We start from the raw sequence: 16,245 nt of genomic DNA, 5'->3' as shown, positions 1-16,245 counted from the left end.
TGTATAACGCATTATTTTGTTTAATGAAATTAAAGATACAGTTCCCTTTCTTGTAATGTGAAACAGTACCCTCATAATTTACATATTTATTTATTGTAAAAAAATACAAATAAAGTTATTAATGCTTTTAAAAATTTCATTTATTAAAATCAATTATGTTATTTTAATAGCAATGATAAATTAATTTTCTATTGTAATTTAATATAAATTACTATTCAAATTTTTTTTATTATTTACGACAATCGCATGCTTTCTCTGTTATAAATCGTAAAATTTCATAAAATTTCATAGAAACAAGTTAAAAAAATTGACAAAAATTCAGACACGTTACTCAAGAAACGAATTACTCAAAGAAGCTTTTTCGCGGATGCAGGTATCATCAAACGCGAATCTCTCTGATATTCGCGATCGCAGCTGTACGTGCGTATGGACGGAGAAAGCGCATTCTCGTGAAGCAAATACCAGTGTCACTGGCGAGCGAGCGAGCGAGTGTCCTTCAATGAAACGCTACTAAATAAATCGCAGTCCCTGAAACACAGTGTCTGTTCCCGAGGAAACGCGACACAGCAAAGCGAACACGTCGCCGCGCGGTACGTAACGAATTGCCCAACCGGCCTGAAGAATGGCGTCGTTTTCCAAAATAATTGCTACGACAATATTCACCGACCGATTACACGAAATACGCGAAAGCTTCAGGGGCAATCGAGTCGTGCATTCCAAGAGCGATCTCGCGTTAATCCCGTATTTTTCCTCGTAAATCCATTCTCTGCATCAATATAATGTAAGATTTCGTCCCACTTTTCAAATCCGAATACGCACACATGCCTCTCAGTTATGTCTGTGTATGAGATTATAGACACTAACGTATCGTGTATTGTTTTTTTTTTTTTTTCAGGATATATTCAATACTTTGATGACGAAGAGCAATTGCTCGCAGAAGATATGTTCAGGGAAAAAATACATATAATTAATTATAAAATTTTGTGCGATATGTAAGTTTAAAATTAAATAAATTGGCAGCGTATTATAGACTTTTCTTGCTTTGAAACAAACCGTGAATCAATCTGAATACGAAGACGAGAGGAGACATTTGTCAAGTAATGAATTCTAAGGATAGATTATATATGCGATTTTATGTAAGTCTTATGGCGCACAGAACAATGTTTATTAAGACTGGTTTCATTCCCTTACAAGAGAACATTCAGCCATTTCATCTCTTCATTTTCGCCAATGAAGCAACACACTTGGTTGGAGTCTCGTTTGATCTTCATCGAAAGAACTTTTCCCGCACGTGATCGTTGGCGATTTGCATAATGAATGGCTGAAGAGAACTCTCTTGTCTTATCTTTCTTTTTTCTTGAAGAAATCTCACTAAACTGCCGAATGTCAAAACCGATAGACGAGCAAAGTACTAAAAAGTTTTAACTAATATTATTGCCATCTTTATCATCGAATCGCCCTTATCCGATCCACCTGACTTCACCTCCTTACTGGAATGTTATTAACTTTGGGGAATGATGAGCGCCGCCAAGTACCTCCTTAAACGTTACGGCATTTTCATCTACCGGCCGACTTACTGCGGCGGAGCCGCTGTAATTCGTAATGTGGTGTTCGCGGCGTTACTAGAGTGTGTTCGTTGAGCTTAAATCTCACACATAGCGAACTTATATAGCACAACCAGCTTAAATTACTCCCCACCAACGTACGCGTATAACTTCGTGGCCGGCATCTTCCCTCCTGGGATGCCAGTAAAGCTCCGTCAAGAAATTTAATCGAGATTGGGAAAACCTTATTTTCCCTCTCGTCCGCATTTCGCGTTTCGTTTTGCAGCCAAATAAAATGCTGTCGCGGGTGAGACACTCGCGTTCTTTTCCTCTCTCTTGTTACAAGATGGAATCTCGCGAAATAGGCTTTACCCTTCTCTACCAAGAATGGACGATATTTCGCGATAAAAAAAAATAAGTGAAAAAAATACCAGAAAATTTTACAATAGAATATCCGCGTTTAAAAATATTGAAATAAAAATGCCGTTATCAGTGTACAAACTGAACGTTTTCTATATCTTTCTGATTAGAATGTCGTTTCTATATAGAGTCAAAAAACATAAATAGTCAAAAAACAAATCTTGTTCTAAATCGGAAATATATGTATGTGACATCAAGTTTTAACGATTTTAAGGATTATAATATAAACTCGTAGTTAAGGAAACATTTTTCCAATGGACGGCAACTATTCGTCATCAGCGTCAAAAATATTGGGCGTTTTTTCATTTCAATTATTTATTTCCTAAGCCCAATAATTTTGAAATTTTTCTCGAATGGACGCCGATAATTGCTAAACATTATAAACATCATTACGTCATGTATTCTTAGTGCCGATGTTTTTGTGCTTAGGTCTTCATTATTTTTGATAAAACAATACTCGTAAAAATAATGGCGTTTTTGCGTGAATAGCGTTATTAAAAAATAATACGTTCATAAAATACGCATATAATCAGAAGATAATATATAATCCTTATTAAACCAGATTTATGCAATAACGTCAACATCTTCAATTATGGCGAAATTAATTACTTCTGTCTCAAAAAGAATTTGTGCTTGACATTCTTACAAAAACGGGAAGAATTTCAATTTGATTCAACGCAAAAATAATTCAGCCGTTATCGAAGAACGAGCCGTAAGAATCGAGAAAGACAAACCAATTAATTCTCCTTATAAGATCATATCGGAGACAGTCTCGGCGCGATGTCATTTGTGCGTCGACACAATGATTGCCGCAAGAATGGACTCTCATTACGCAGCAAAGTGAGTCCGGACAAATGCAATGAAGAATACCTTTATCATCCTATTTTGTACGTCCTGCACGTGCATTGCATCGCATCTAGAGCTCATAGACGTCACGGCCGTTCGGTCTGGCTATAGCCGGTCGACAGGACGATGGACTCGCGTACGAGTGAATAATGTGCACTCTGAGACGCACGTCGCTGGAATTTCTGCCGCCCTCGCCGCCGCGCGGTCTCCTTGAAAAGCTCACCGTGGTCTTGCAACAACAATAGTGAAAGAGCTTGATGTAAGCGCTGCGAAAGTGACGATCCGCCATGCAATAGAGCAGATTGTTGAAGCAGGACTTGGATAAGGCGAACCAGGCCAGGTTGTAGAGTACACGGACGCTGACCGGCCTGAAGGAATTCACGCAGACTGCCAAGCCGAACGGCAGCCAAAACACGGTGAACATGATGCAGCTGCACATATTCGTCTTGGTAAGCTCATAGTCCCAGGAGAAGGCAATCGGCGGTTTGTACGTCCGCGTGACACGTCGCACGTGAATCACCAGCTTCACGTAGAAGAAAATCGTTATCAAAACGGGCAGTCCGACCAGCAAGCTCACACCCACTGCTTGTTCCACCGCGATGCTAGTCAGCCTGCGGCGACAAAAGTCGGGGCCCACGTCGAAGGTTGATTGTAAGACTACCGCAATTGTGGCGAGCAACCAGAGGGAAACAATGACGGATGTTACATGACATGCCGTTACATTGACGTATCTAGAAGATTAAAATTTATTATTAATATAGATTGCCGTAAAAAAAATATCAATAAATAAACACGAGAAAATGTACGTGTATTTGTATAATTTTCAGTGCTGATGATTAAAACAAAAATATCTTATAAATGTTTAACAGCTATTAATATACTTCATCTATTCGCAAATAAATTTGTGTAACTTTGATTTTACAAATATTAAATAACAAAGAAATGTATTCAATTATCTAACTAAAATGATTTGAGAAGAATATAAACGAAAACCATCAAGGCATCAACATCTCACGACTCGACTATCATTACGATTGGTATAAATCTTGCGAAAATAACAGAAAATAATATACATTATCTCGTGGATGGGTATTCTCCCTTTAATTGCATCACGAGCTTGTTTAAGTCCCAGCTTTCTTATACGACGTATTCAATTAAAGAAAATATTTCCGCCAGTGATACACTACGACTGCAATTACGGAGTTGGTCGTACTAGTCTGTGGATTAACGAGGGGCTTGAAAAACGAGTCGGTAGTTACGGAGTTAGCGGGGCTGGCAGACGATTTCTCGTTTACAATGCGAGGAAACTTCCTCGAGTCCACGTGCTTGCCGTGATTCTTCTGACGCGACCGGTTAAAATACTTCCCGTAACGCCGTATTGTCGCGAAACTTTCCGCGTGCGTATGAAAAGCAGCAGTCGTTTTCCTCGTCGTCGTCGTCGTCGTCGACGTAGTCGTCGTTGTCGTCGTCGTTTCCCTAGGGATCGTCTGCTATCGGTTACGGATTCCGGCAATTCAAGCTAAAGAGAACGTCGCTCGGAATGCGAAATTACGAACTCGATCGTGACGCTGATAGAGAACCGGGGAAGCACTTCAGCATCAAACTCAAAGTTCCAAGCAGTAGCCGCCATACGCCATTATACGCGATGGCTTAAACTGATAACAGTAATTTGATTTCTACCCCATTCACTATGTTTACATTACCCATATCCATCCAACATTGTTAACCATCGCGAGATATTTTCGTGCCACGAGCAAAATGATATATGCAGGTACATATGCGTTTTATAATGTTACAGCTCCCTTTCCAATTTTAATAACGTTATCTACCTGTAATGTATGCGGGCGCCCATTAACTCGAAATATTTATGCGTTCGCTGATCCGAGAAAGGTATCAAGGTATTACATAATAATAAATAAGTCGAGTAACACGATGCGCGTGGACATAGGGCTATGAATTATCGATTTCTCTATCCAGAACGCGCTTCACCTTTTTTGCGGGTAAACAGGCGCGGTCGCATAATTTTCATCCCTTTATTATCCCCACCGGAATTCCAACCTTCGATTCGAACGATGACCCGACTTGCCTATATTATCACTGTATTTAGGGTGTTGCCTTAGAAACACTTGCTCGTTAAGTATATCAGGGTCATACGTATACGTATAAATATATGAAAGATAGATGAATGGCACATTTTCTTAAAAATTGCTATATACGAGCTTTGGCGTTTGCGGGAAAAATTCGCGGGATATTTTTACAACAGAAACGGCCTGAAACAAAAGGAAGCTATTACATATATCTTTCCCGTAGTTTGTTATATAAATTTGTCGTTAGAGAAAAAGGGAAAAGGAGAAAAAGGAAAAGGAAAAAGAGAATCGCTGGTGGAAATATCATAGGACAAAAACATCCCCGAGGCGGAACAAGAATGTGCATGTGTGGGGAACTGCAGGAACGTGGTATCGATTGCTGGAATCGCCTGTACCACTCGCTTTATCTTTCGGCTGGCAAACAGTTAACACAAGCGGGCGTAATTTTCGGGCCACTATTGTCGCGAACGGCGGTAAGGCCACCGGGGACCAAAGAGCTTTACAAGCACAGGTTTTGGTATATACGTTACGACGACCGAGCCAAATGAAGACCCGCCTGCAAGAACCAGATAGCCTCGCCTTTGATCGAAGTGAATTATTTACATGGAAATGGAGACAATCTCCTGCTGCAGGATAATGCAAGTGTTTATTAAGGCAAATTGTTAGTCGGTAGTCGCGGCAGTTTGATGAAGTTCGTAGCTTGTTTGCGTGCTCATCGTAAATGGATTTAACTCCATCTTCACATATTGGATCTGATATCGCATGCGGGGCAAAATTGTTTTCATCTTTTCTCCAGGCTCCGTTTTCGCCCTTCAAACAGATTTGAATAGATTCCTCGTATAATTTCGAGTCTTACGTATAAGTGTACGTCAGGCTTCTTCAAATTAAACAGTAATTTATAAATAATTGAAAAATTCATTTATACCAGCTTATCGAATGACGGTAAAATTTTTTACAAATATACATAGTAGCAAAAAAGAAAACGAGTTATTAATAATACTTCCGATTATATATATATATATATATATATATATATATATATATATATATATCAAACGACTCGGTTTGATTAATCGGCCAGCGTCACACACTATAAAGTTCTTTATTCAGTTATCGAAAGCCGCAGCCAGCCGATAAAATTCGCGTTAAAAAACCCGTTTCCCCCGTTGTCTACCAAACCAAAGAGGAACCCTTTTTGCCCGGCCTTTGCGCGAGCGAGAGTTTGTTAGTTTTTACGGCGGCCCGACAAATCGAGACACCCCGGGGTTCGATCCATTTTTCATGCCACCCTACGGGACAAATAACAAACTTTGTTAACGATTACACCGCAGTACATCAGTTCGGCCATCCGTCCCTCAGAGCGAGTGACGGCCGTGGGCAAGAACGAGTACGCTCGTGTGTGTATGTGTCGCGTCGTTCCGGAAACGGACCGCTCAATTAGTAACCGACAAACGCCACCTCGTAAACAAAGCGCGTGGGTTTAAAGGCGACGCTTTGAAGGGCCCTTCTCTTCCCCCAAACGCGGGGGAAAAAGGAGTCGAGCGCGATGAGACGAGCGGTAGCAAAAAGCGCCGACAATCGCAGGAATGTAGCGGCTATTGATCGCGTCACCGGTCACGTGTGCTATATCTTTTCGATCGACGAAGCGCCCGGCACTTAATTCGATGGCGAATGGGGGGTATCCTCCCTGTTTCCGTCGCTGACAACGCGTTTCGCCGTCTCTTTCGCCCGTCGTCCGTCGACATACGGGCGCGAGCGAGCCCACGACGAGTCTCTCCTCGATGAAGAATAAAAAAAAAAAAACACAAGAAGTATTCCGGATGAGACGACGCGATAACGGTAATAGCGGACTCGTCTCCCCGAAGGATGGCAGTTACAGGGTTGTAATATTGATCGGGCACCGGGTCACTGTACATGTCCAGAGTTGGATTCGCGCCATTTCAACGGTCAAACGAAAGGTCAGCACCATTTTCTACTATTTTCGCAATAAACTGATCAATCTTTTCACTCCCCGGCGAATCGTTTTTGCAACATCGGATTTGTCGAGTATAATCGATAACGTGCGAAATAGAAACGTGCGTTAGTTTTAGCCAAGTTTCTCGTGAAAGGAGAACGTTCCTTGTGTCTATTAAATCATGTAAATTATTATTATATACACAAGAATTACGCGAGAATAATAATAATTTAAATTAATATGTTTAGTTGATCGAACAACAAATTACATTATTACGTATTCACCGAAAGCTAACTAGGAAACATTTTAATCCGGAACTGCGTCTATGCATAAATGGGAATGTCGCAGCAAATGAATTTGCATAGAAAGTTGGAGTTTTGCATATAAATAGTACCGAGCCAGAGACACAATGTGTGTCATTACTTTAGAATTGCATTTTCGCACTACAACACACTGTAATCGTATTGTCCGGAAAAGCCATAAATATATGAAATATTGGGTAACCATCGCATTATGAAAGCGATATCTGCATTTTCCCCCATAACATTATAAAATTATGATATCATTAAATTCAACATTATATTCAATGCATCGACTGTTTTAGTAGTACAAAAAATATATCACGCGACACATAAAAGCATGATATAAACTTACTTTCTTTTTAATAATTATTATGTCAAGTTATATATAAACAATAATTAATTTAATTTAATGTATTAAGATATTATTTATAAATTTATCAATATTATAAGTATAATTTTTTTCATTTCTTTATATTTATATGCAATTTAGAAATTATTTGGAAGAAAAGGCAGGTTGAATTGAAAAAAATTATTTTTCAAAATTTCAATTTAAATAAAACTCAATTATTCATTGTACGTATAAATTACAGTCTATACATGAAATAAATCTAATGACAAAACGTTACATATATACATGAAAAGAAGAAATATAAAATATGTAAAAACATATTAACGAATTAATATTAATATTCAAACATATATATTTCATATTTTTATAAACTGATGAGAAACTTTCAAGAGAATATTTTGAGAGAGAAGACGTAATCGAAAACGCAAACAATCAAAATATAAAAAGATAAAAGACTTAACTACAGTTAAGTTGTTCTTTCAAAGGGCCTTTCGCCTTTTCGATTTCGATGATATATATCACGCTCGAATATCACAAAGCCACAATAGGGTCCTCGGGATAAAATAGACGGGAAAATGAAACACGACCGTGATGTCACGTGGCAGTCGACGCGTTAAATTGCGGAAACACCCGGATTTTACGCGGATCTCTCTGCGGATGTCTCACATACATACCTCTCGGGCAGACACAGACGTGCGTAATTTTCGAAGGCGATTGCGGCCAACGTCAGTACGGTCACCAAAAAGCAAAGGGCCTCGAGGGTCCACTCAAATCGGCAGGTACCCAGGGACTCTTCGCTGCCCGCCAGGATTACAATCACCGAGGCCGGTATTACCAGTCCGGTCACCAGCAGATCCGCCAGCGCCACGTTCACGAGGAATGCGTTTCCTGGAAAAAAGAATCCACGTGTGAAACTCATTAAAGTAATTAGCTTCTAACAGTTTTTGCGATCTGGAAACGCTCGAGAGAGCCGGCGTTCCGCGCTTTTTGCGCCCGTACTACACATCGTGGGCAGAATCTTGGCAAATGCACCTACTTGGAATAACGTTGGCTTATCACGTACGCTAATCACAAACTTGTTCGAAACAATGTCTAAATTAATACATTAGTCGTGTGTTTTGCAAGTGGTATAAGAGCCTGGAAAAACCTACTAAGATAATATATTATATTATATTATATATTAAGTTGATGTATTAACCCTTTGCACTTTATAAACGCCGCTACGACGACATATACATATTTTGTATCACAACTCCAGAGGTGCAAATTTTTCGACGAATAGAGACGACTTTGATTTTGATATATATATAGAAACAATTTAGCAGAAACGGTCGATTATATGAAATTATTTGTAAATATAAATGCAAAGGTACCACAAAAATGTCTTGGAGTTGCTAGTAGGTTATATAATAAAATTAGGAGAGTTAATATATTAATTTATTAAAATTATATGCCCTTCCTTCCTTCAGCTATTCTCATATAAATTTATAATCTTTTCAAAAAAACATAAGCCACTCATTTAATAGATAAATTAAATTTTAGACAAATTTTATTTGAAATAATTTTTTCGAGAGTTCTCCTGTACAAGTACATTATATATCATTGACGGGTAATAATTTAATTTTATTCCATAAAGCAGACTATATATCAGTGACAGGTGATAATTTAAATTCATTCCCTGAAGAAATTTAACAATGTATCATGATTAAAATTTGATAGCAGGTTTGAATATCGCCAATTCTATCGTTATTCGCGAATATTCGTATATTGCGAGGAACTTGGCGGAAGGGGGAGGAATTCTATATCAGCTTTAATACCTTAATGCTACGATTGTCACATGACGGGAGGTGGGCGGACCGGACAGTAGATTGCGCTGATACGTGTAAATTAGGGGTTTCATTTGTCTTTTGAGGCTTCTTGGACGTGTTTACAAAGCATATCATCGCAATGTTACGTCGCAGTACCTACAATCTAAAATGTAATCCACCAAGTTAGGCTTCGCCGTTTCCGATCGATCGCGGCATGCCGTTCGAGGAGGATTCCGGATAGTGATATAAATTCGCAGGGTAACCGTGTTGGACAGATACCGATCCATCGCGCACAACGACGACAGGATTTCGACCGTCCTGCCAAGAGCGTCAAAGACGCTCTTCCTCTTCCGTTGGCAAAAGTGCCAGCCTTCGATCGGGTGCCCTTGTGCCAAGCTATTATATTACGCGGACTGAAAAATCTTGGGCTTTTTTTTTGCAGCTTTGGTCCGCAAGCTAAAGGACCGCTTGATTTTCCGCGCAGACCCCGGTCTCAATCTTCTGCATTTAATCAACGCACGCCCACAGGGGCATAATATCAGAGGTCGTGGCTTCTTCTCGGGCGAATCGTAAAAGCCATAGTAATTGCGGAACGATGTCGACCGAAACGAACGGCGGTCGTGCCGGCTGTAAAACTTTGTTCAGACGGTAGCAACGTTCGACACCGACGACAGCTAGTGAAACGAGGCTGAGCTCGGCGGTCACGGCTGTTATTACGAGTCAACGATTATAGCGTTTCATAAGTTCATACATGGAGAGCCTGGTTAAGCGAAATATCAAATTGCGGAAAGTCGGGGAAAGAAAGGGGCGTAATATCCGCATTACCTCGCGCTGCCCCTCTCGCGACGCGATATATTCCCTCGATTCTCGGGGATTTCCCCGAGATCAATACCCGAGACGAGGACACACGAAGAAAAAGGAAATAATATCCGTACGTCGGCACGTCCTTAGGGGAGTATAACGCTATAATAAGGTTGCGCGAGGGAACGAGCGTATGCCGTTACGCTCGCTCGCACTGCGCTCCGTGAGTAATAAAATGCATAATAAGATTCATTTCTTTTCCTTTTTTTTTCGTTCCGCGCCAGGGCACTCGAGCTTTCGCGCCGAGCTTAACGATCCGTCCGTCAAACCGAGAGAGAGAGAGAGGGGCCCGTATTACGATATTTCTCAACGGCGAGAATAAATGAAGTTTTCATTAGTCAATCGCCAGGTCGCATACATATGCATTCGCGAGCGCACGAGGAGCAATTATTATAATTATCCTCGCAGCCGCATTTTGCCCCGTTCTACTCGCGTTGCGAAGCTAGAACTTCGCTCACCCTTACAAGACAAATTTTCATTAACTATGGTTTCCTTATGTAAATAGATACCGCGTACAATGGGATAATGCTCCGCGCCGACATATAAAACGATGCGGTAGATATCAGGTATTCAAATTACTTAGAAAACACGTAAGTATGTATAGTTATGAGCAGCCGAGCGTCGCGATTTTAAATCGCGCGGTTTAATTAACTCATGAAAGCACTTTTAAGGAGTCATCAACACCTATAAATTACGGACAAAGCGGCGCATTAAGCGTTGCAGCTCACACGTGTAATTTGGCGTTTTTCTCGACTTATCAATTTCACGCTAAACTACTCGACATTGACACTCTCATTAAAGTACCTGGTATAACTGTAACGTATTATTTACGCGTGCACTATTTTCATACGCGCGGTATAATTCATTTGCAAAGTAATCTAAAATCTGTGGAATAAAAACAAACATGTACGAAAACAGCCTTTTACATTGTTATCATTAAAACATAAAAATATGGCATTATATTTCACAGTAGAGAGATTCTCGAATAATTATATTATTTTCTTTTATATATTTTTTGTGTTTATTTTCTCGAGGGAAACTGCATTGCAATTACGACACGCCCTGCTTATTCGCGTTTCGATATTAATCAACTTTGCAAAATAACGATATCGCAAATTAATATCGAGAGACTCTTGTCGATCGTATATCGAACATTTGTCCTCCTCGTTTTCGAAAACAGAGCTCTGTATCCGGAGCTCTAAGCGGTACTTTTGTACCGCGCCGATTGAAGAGCTAATAATCCTAACGTCGCGACATTAAGAATATCCTCTGGGAACGCGCTCTAGCAGATAAAATAAATTACATTTTCACCCTCGCTCCAAAGCTAAAGTGACATTTTTACCGGGGGTTACTTGGGACTCGTCGCTTTTCGGGAAGCGCAAAACGCGCGATCGCATCAACACGTCGGCGCCGGCGACTCGCACAGCGGCCGCAAACGTGTTCGCGCCTTTGGCGAGGATATTACACCGCTGCGAGAGAGATAAAAATGATTACGCGACAAATTGCACCGTCCTCGCCGCGCTCTCTTCGGGGCGAGGGAAGGCGCCGACGGTTTTTCGCCACCGCCTCCGTCTGCCGGTTAATAGGATGAAATATCAGCTCCCTGGCGGAGCTAGGTAGACGAAAACTCGGGGGGGAGGGGGAGGGGGGGAGAGGGTCGGCGAGGGCGCGAGGCTCGAGAGGACGAGGGACGAGGGACGGAGGGAAGTTTCTTCTCTCTCTTTCTCTCTCCTTCTCTCTTCGGATATCGGCGAATTAAGCTCTGCAGTCGTCGCATTCGCGCCGCCCGCATTCGCCGATCGCATTTTCCGGCGGTACGTTTCGGCGTGACGAGATCCGATCGATTCAGCGGTTGATGCGTGGAATAAATTATCCCGCATCAGCGCTCCGTGGCGTCACCTCGAAATTGATTCTCTCTATCTCATCCTCCTCTATATCTCCATCTCTCATCCGGGGGTCCCCTGTCTAGCCGCAGTGCCGCAGCATCGTCATGGGAACGTGCTCTCTACCACCCCCTAGCCTCCCTCCTCCTCCCCCCCGTCCGGAGTATTCTTCTACGTACCGAATGAATCCGCGCTGATCAGAATTTGTTTTAATCGATTTACCGAGTCAGCCCGTCGCGTCGCGCGCACAGGCCCTCCTCGTTCCACATCTCCTCTCTCGTTGTGCTCCGCTCGTTTCACGAGCGCCGAACCGAACTATTCGCCAACCGCACCGCGGAGTACCCGAAGTATTCGCATTACCGGCGTGGATTCACCGCGTTCGGCCGCCTCCGTGATCGGGGTTTCCAAGGGGGAGCACCCACAGACGAGACGAGATGAGACAAGAACGAGAGGGGCAGGGGGAGAGCGGGGGGGACAGAAAGAGAGGGAAGATGGAAGATGTAGAGAACGGCGTTCTCTCGTTGCGGCATTAGATACGAGGCGAGCGGAGTTATACGGCAACCGGGCCCGCTCGTGCGGCTATGCGCCGCGAAATTGACTCGCTCATCCGTGTACACCCTTATAGGGACCCCACGACTGCGCAATCCATTACGGCGCCATTCGGGTTACCGGGCATCGCGGTAACGGTGGACCCCCCCGGTTGCGGTACGGGGGGCTTTTTGTTTCTACCGAGTTCTCTCTGTGCCGCGCCGGCAGAGTTCACGCAAACGAAGCCCAAGTCCGTCCGACACTTCACGTCCGCAGTGGAAATGGGGTTTACGTCAGGCACGAACGGACATCTACGAAAGCATTTCCCGCGATCCTCTCTCGCCGGTGGAGACGGCTTCCTCCCTCCCGGCCGGGGGGGTTGCACGGAAAAAGGAGGAATCGCTAGTGCTAGGGCCGGATTTCCGGCTACAGACAGGCCAGTTGCCGTCGCGTCACGTTCGGACGTATTTATTGGAAAGGGACGATCGTGAAGTTCGAAATTGCGCGCGCGATCGGCACATTAAAACTTCAATCTCGTTACAAGCTTATTCGATGTCCTACGATGTCCCATCCATACCCAAGCTTCTGTATTATGTATTATTGCCCATTCGCGTAAATTGATAGTAGCCCCGACAAAATTCCTAGTAATAGATATTTTCTCTCGCAGGAGAAAAACTTTTTCTTTTATACAATTCAAGTTTTTTATTTATGGTACACTAGCTTAAGATGAAAAATTGTGCAAAAATCTCTTAGCGTATAATTATTAAATATGGGAAAAAATGTTAAATGTTAAATTATTGAATGTTGAAAAAGAAATTTAAATTAAATATTAAGCAATTCAAAATGAAAAAAAAACGTTACGTTATGATCATAAATGAAAAACTAAATTAAAATTTAAATATATACATGATTATGTTATTGTGTCAATAAAATTGAATAAATCTCCCATTTTTCAATGGGAATTATGTGTTTTCTCTCTAATAGGAGACAACAGCTCTAGTTTATAACTTGTATTCTCTTTCATCGCTACGTTATTTCAAAGTATTAACTAATAAAACATGTACGAGTGCGAACGTAAAGAATAAATAAGCAAGTGATATATCTCAAAGACATTTCAGATGACTGTTAATGTAAAAATACATTCGTACATTTCCATCGTCTCTGCGTTTCAAAATGAATAACGACTCATGTATCCTCATTCATGGTCGATATCAATATTTTATACCATACTTTGAGCATACTTTTGCGTATACTTTCGCATCGAACGCGAAAACGATTATAGAGCATCATCTTCCCGACAGCATTTGCATTCGTCATGTCAACTCCGGATATATTTGCAAAAATAAAATCGAGAAATAATCACAAACGAGAGTCGGAGGTTAATTCTCGTTAATAATGACCGCAATAATAATGACCTCGAGTTTCTCGTTGTCATCACGGTATATCGAGAGATGACACATCACAGCAAACTGCGCATTAAAAGAACTTTATAGCTGGCAAAACGAGTAAAACGAAACGAGATTTTTCTCGGTGAATAGTTCAGACGGACGAAAGTCGGTATTATTTGCGCCACTGTCGAGATTCATGCGGAATAAAATAGCGGTAAAAATGTTTCGGGCCGTTTCAATAAGAATTACGAGGCTGGCCAGTGTGTGACGGTACACAGTTATAAAACCGAGAAACTCGACAAATTGGAGTGCTGAGAAGAAGAAGAAAAAGAAGAGGGAAAAGAGGAAAAAGAGAAAAGAGAAGAAAAAAGTCCATTTAAAGAGAGAGAAAGTACGATAAAGTAAAATTGATTCGCTGCTCTGGGACACCGAGTCTTCCCAGAGAGTTTATACATGATATATAAGTATATGTAATAAATAACTACAAAAAACTATAAAAATATTAATAAATGTAAATTAAAAAACATACACACAGGTGATAATTATAATTGGTACAAGTGTGTGTATGCATGTGATGGAGAAAAATGAAGTATATATTAAAACAATAATCTTTACAAAAATATTTACTGTTAAAAATTATAATTATTTATATTAAAAAAATTTTTTAAACAAATTATTTTATATAAATTGATAAAGAATGCGGCTCTATGTATTTAACAACATGATAATTATGAAACGTGCGATAAGAGCCTAAAAACACGGATGGTAATGCGTAATTTTTTTTTTTTTTCAAACATTAATTATTCGCGAAAAAAATTTTTTTTTTTTAAGACGTGCACAAGGCATTTATACATATATTTTACTTGGTGTATATGCCAAGTTATAGATTCTCTTTGAGACTTCTATAACACCCTCTTTACCCTCCTGAAGAGATGTAGACAGAAAAAATTATCAAATTATTTTATCCTCGAAACGTTTTTAAAACAATATCGGAATTTTTGTATACATTAACGAATTTATCAGCGAATACTTCAGATTAAGAATTCTAAGGCTATATTAAAGTAAAGTCTATATTTTATAGATAGATCGTTTCTCCGAGCGTGACCTAATTTCTCTATGACAAATTAAATTTACGGATTTAAATTGAATATAAAGATAAGGAGATGTATAGAGAAGGAAGAGCGATACATTTAAGCGACAATGTAATTACATTTGCTCCACTCCCATTGCTTTGTGTCCCATCTACAGTCATTGTTATTATGCTCTATGCGGAGTATTCACGTGCAAATAATAATTATCTCGGGTCGGTCTCAGAGCGCGGAGAGACACGATATTGTATGATATATATGTGTATACATACATGGCGCCTCCCACACAGGGATTATTTATTATCGCGTCAGGGTATCTGCGAAAAGGAGAGAAACGAGAGAGAAATTCGGTTTGCAAATAATACGAAAAATCGATCTCGTCATTGCCGCAGGTATAATGGCACGATGAAGATCCCATCTTCTCTACAGATTGTACCGACGACGTCGTTCTTTGCTGTTATGTCCCTTCCCGGCCGGATACAGACGGAGGACGCTTTTGTCCGTGGAGACGCAAAAAAAGATAAGAGATCTTACCGCGACGATATATACGAAAGAACGTTGTCGCAAGGCATGTCGGAAATGTACGACCCCCAGGATGGCTTTTAGTCGGATATACTTCTATAGAGTAAAAACTTTTGTCGTTGCATTTGTCGATGAGAGTATTCTCTTTCAGGTACCACTGGCTCCCTACCGTTCTCTTTTCCCTGCTTCTTTCAATCCTTTCTAATGTCTCTCGCCTTTACCTTTTTAATTTTCCACCTCGAATTTATACAATATTTATATAGAAAGGCTTCTCCTCTCTATACGTCGCTCTATTTTGTCTATATATGATGAATTCTACATTCGCTTATTATTTTTATCTATAATTGGGAAAAAAGAATTACAAGCGTACCTCGTTTCTTGAGTTGATCTTCCACTACCACGGCGGATATCATGAAGACATTACCCACGGTTCCGCCAACGGCGAGAGAGGCCAACAACAAAAGTCGAGCTACTCTAGACCAGGCCGACGACAAAGTCACCAGCGAAACATCGAGGTCATCGAGGTCGTAAGTGACGCCATCGTTTAATGCCTTGTTCAGTCTTATTCCAGAGTGGACACCAATGACGCTTGCCACGGTGCTCATCGCAGCGATTTCCGTTACGTTCATTCTGAAACTGAGGAGAATACGAATTATATGTTTAAA

General features: G+C 40.8%; 1 protein-coding gene across 4 annotated transcripts in view; it reads right to left on the bottom strand.

Moving 5' to 3' along the window:
- Positions 1-877: 877 nt before the first annotated feature.
- LOC105248900 (melatonin receptor type 1B) overlaps positions 878-16,245 on the bottom strand; it is a 151,524-nt gene continuing 136,156 nt past the window's right edge. For all 4 annotated transcript variants that reach the window (XM_011253954.3, XM_020026781.2, XM_025413139.1 and 1 more), the window contains 3 exons: positions 15,951-16,216; positions 8,177-8,390; positions 878-3,541 (listed from right to left, as the gene is read on the bottom strand). In XM_011253954.3, coding sequence (XP_011252256.1) covers positions 2,881-3,541; positions 8,177-8,390; positions 15,951-16,209 — 1,134 coding nt within the window. In that variant the 5' untranslated portion in view covers positions 16,210-16,216 and the 3' untranslated portion in view covers positions 878-2,880. The remainder of the gene's footprint in view (positions 3,542-8,176; positions 8,391-15,950; positions 16,217-16,245) is intronic.

Source organism: Camponotus floridanus, unplaced genomic scaffold, assembly GCF_003227725.1.
Source record: "Camponotus floridanus strain SB8 unplaced genomic scaffold, Cflo_v7.5 scaffold60, whole genome shotgun sequence".
In the NCBI taxonomy this organism is placed as follows: domain Eukaryota; kingdom Metazoa; phylum Arthropoda; class Insecta; order Hymenoptera; family Formicidae; genus Camponotus; species Camponotus floridanus.
The sequence above is the reverse complement of the archived record's forward strand: the minus strand, read 5'-3'. Positions and strand labels throughout refer to the sequence as shown.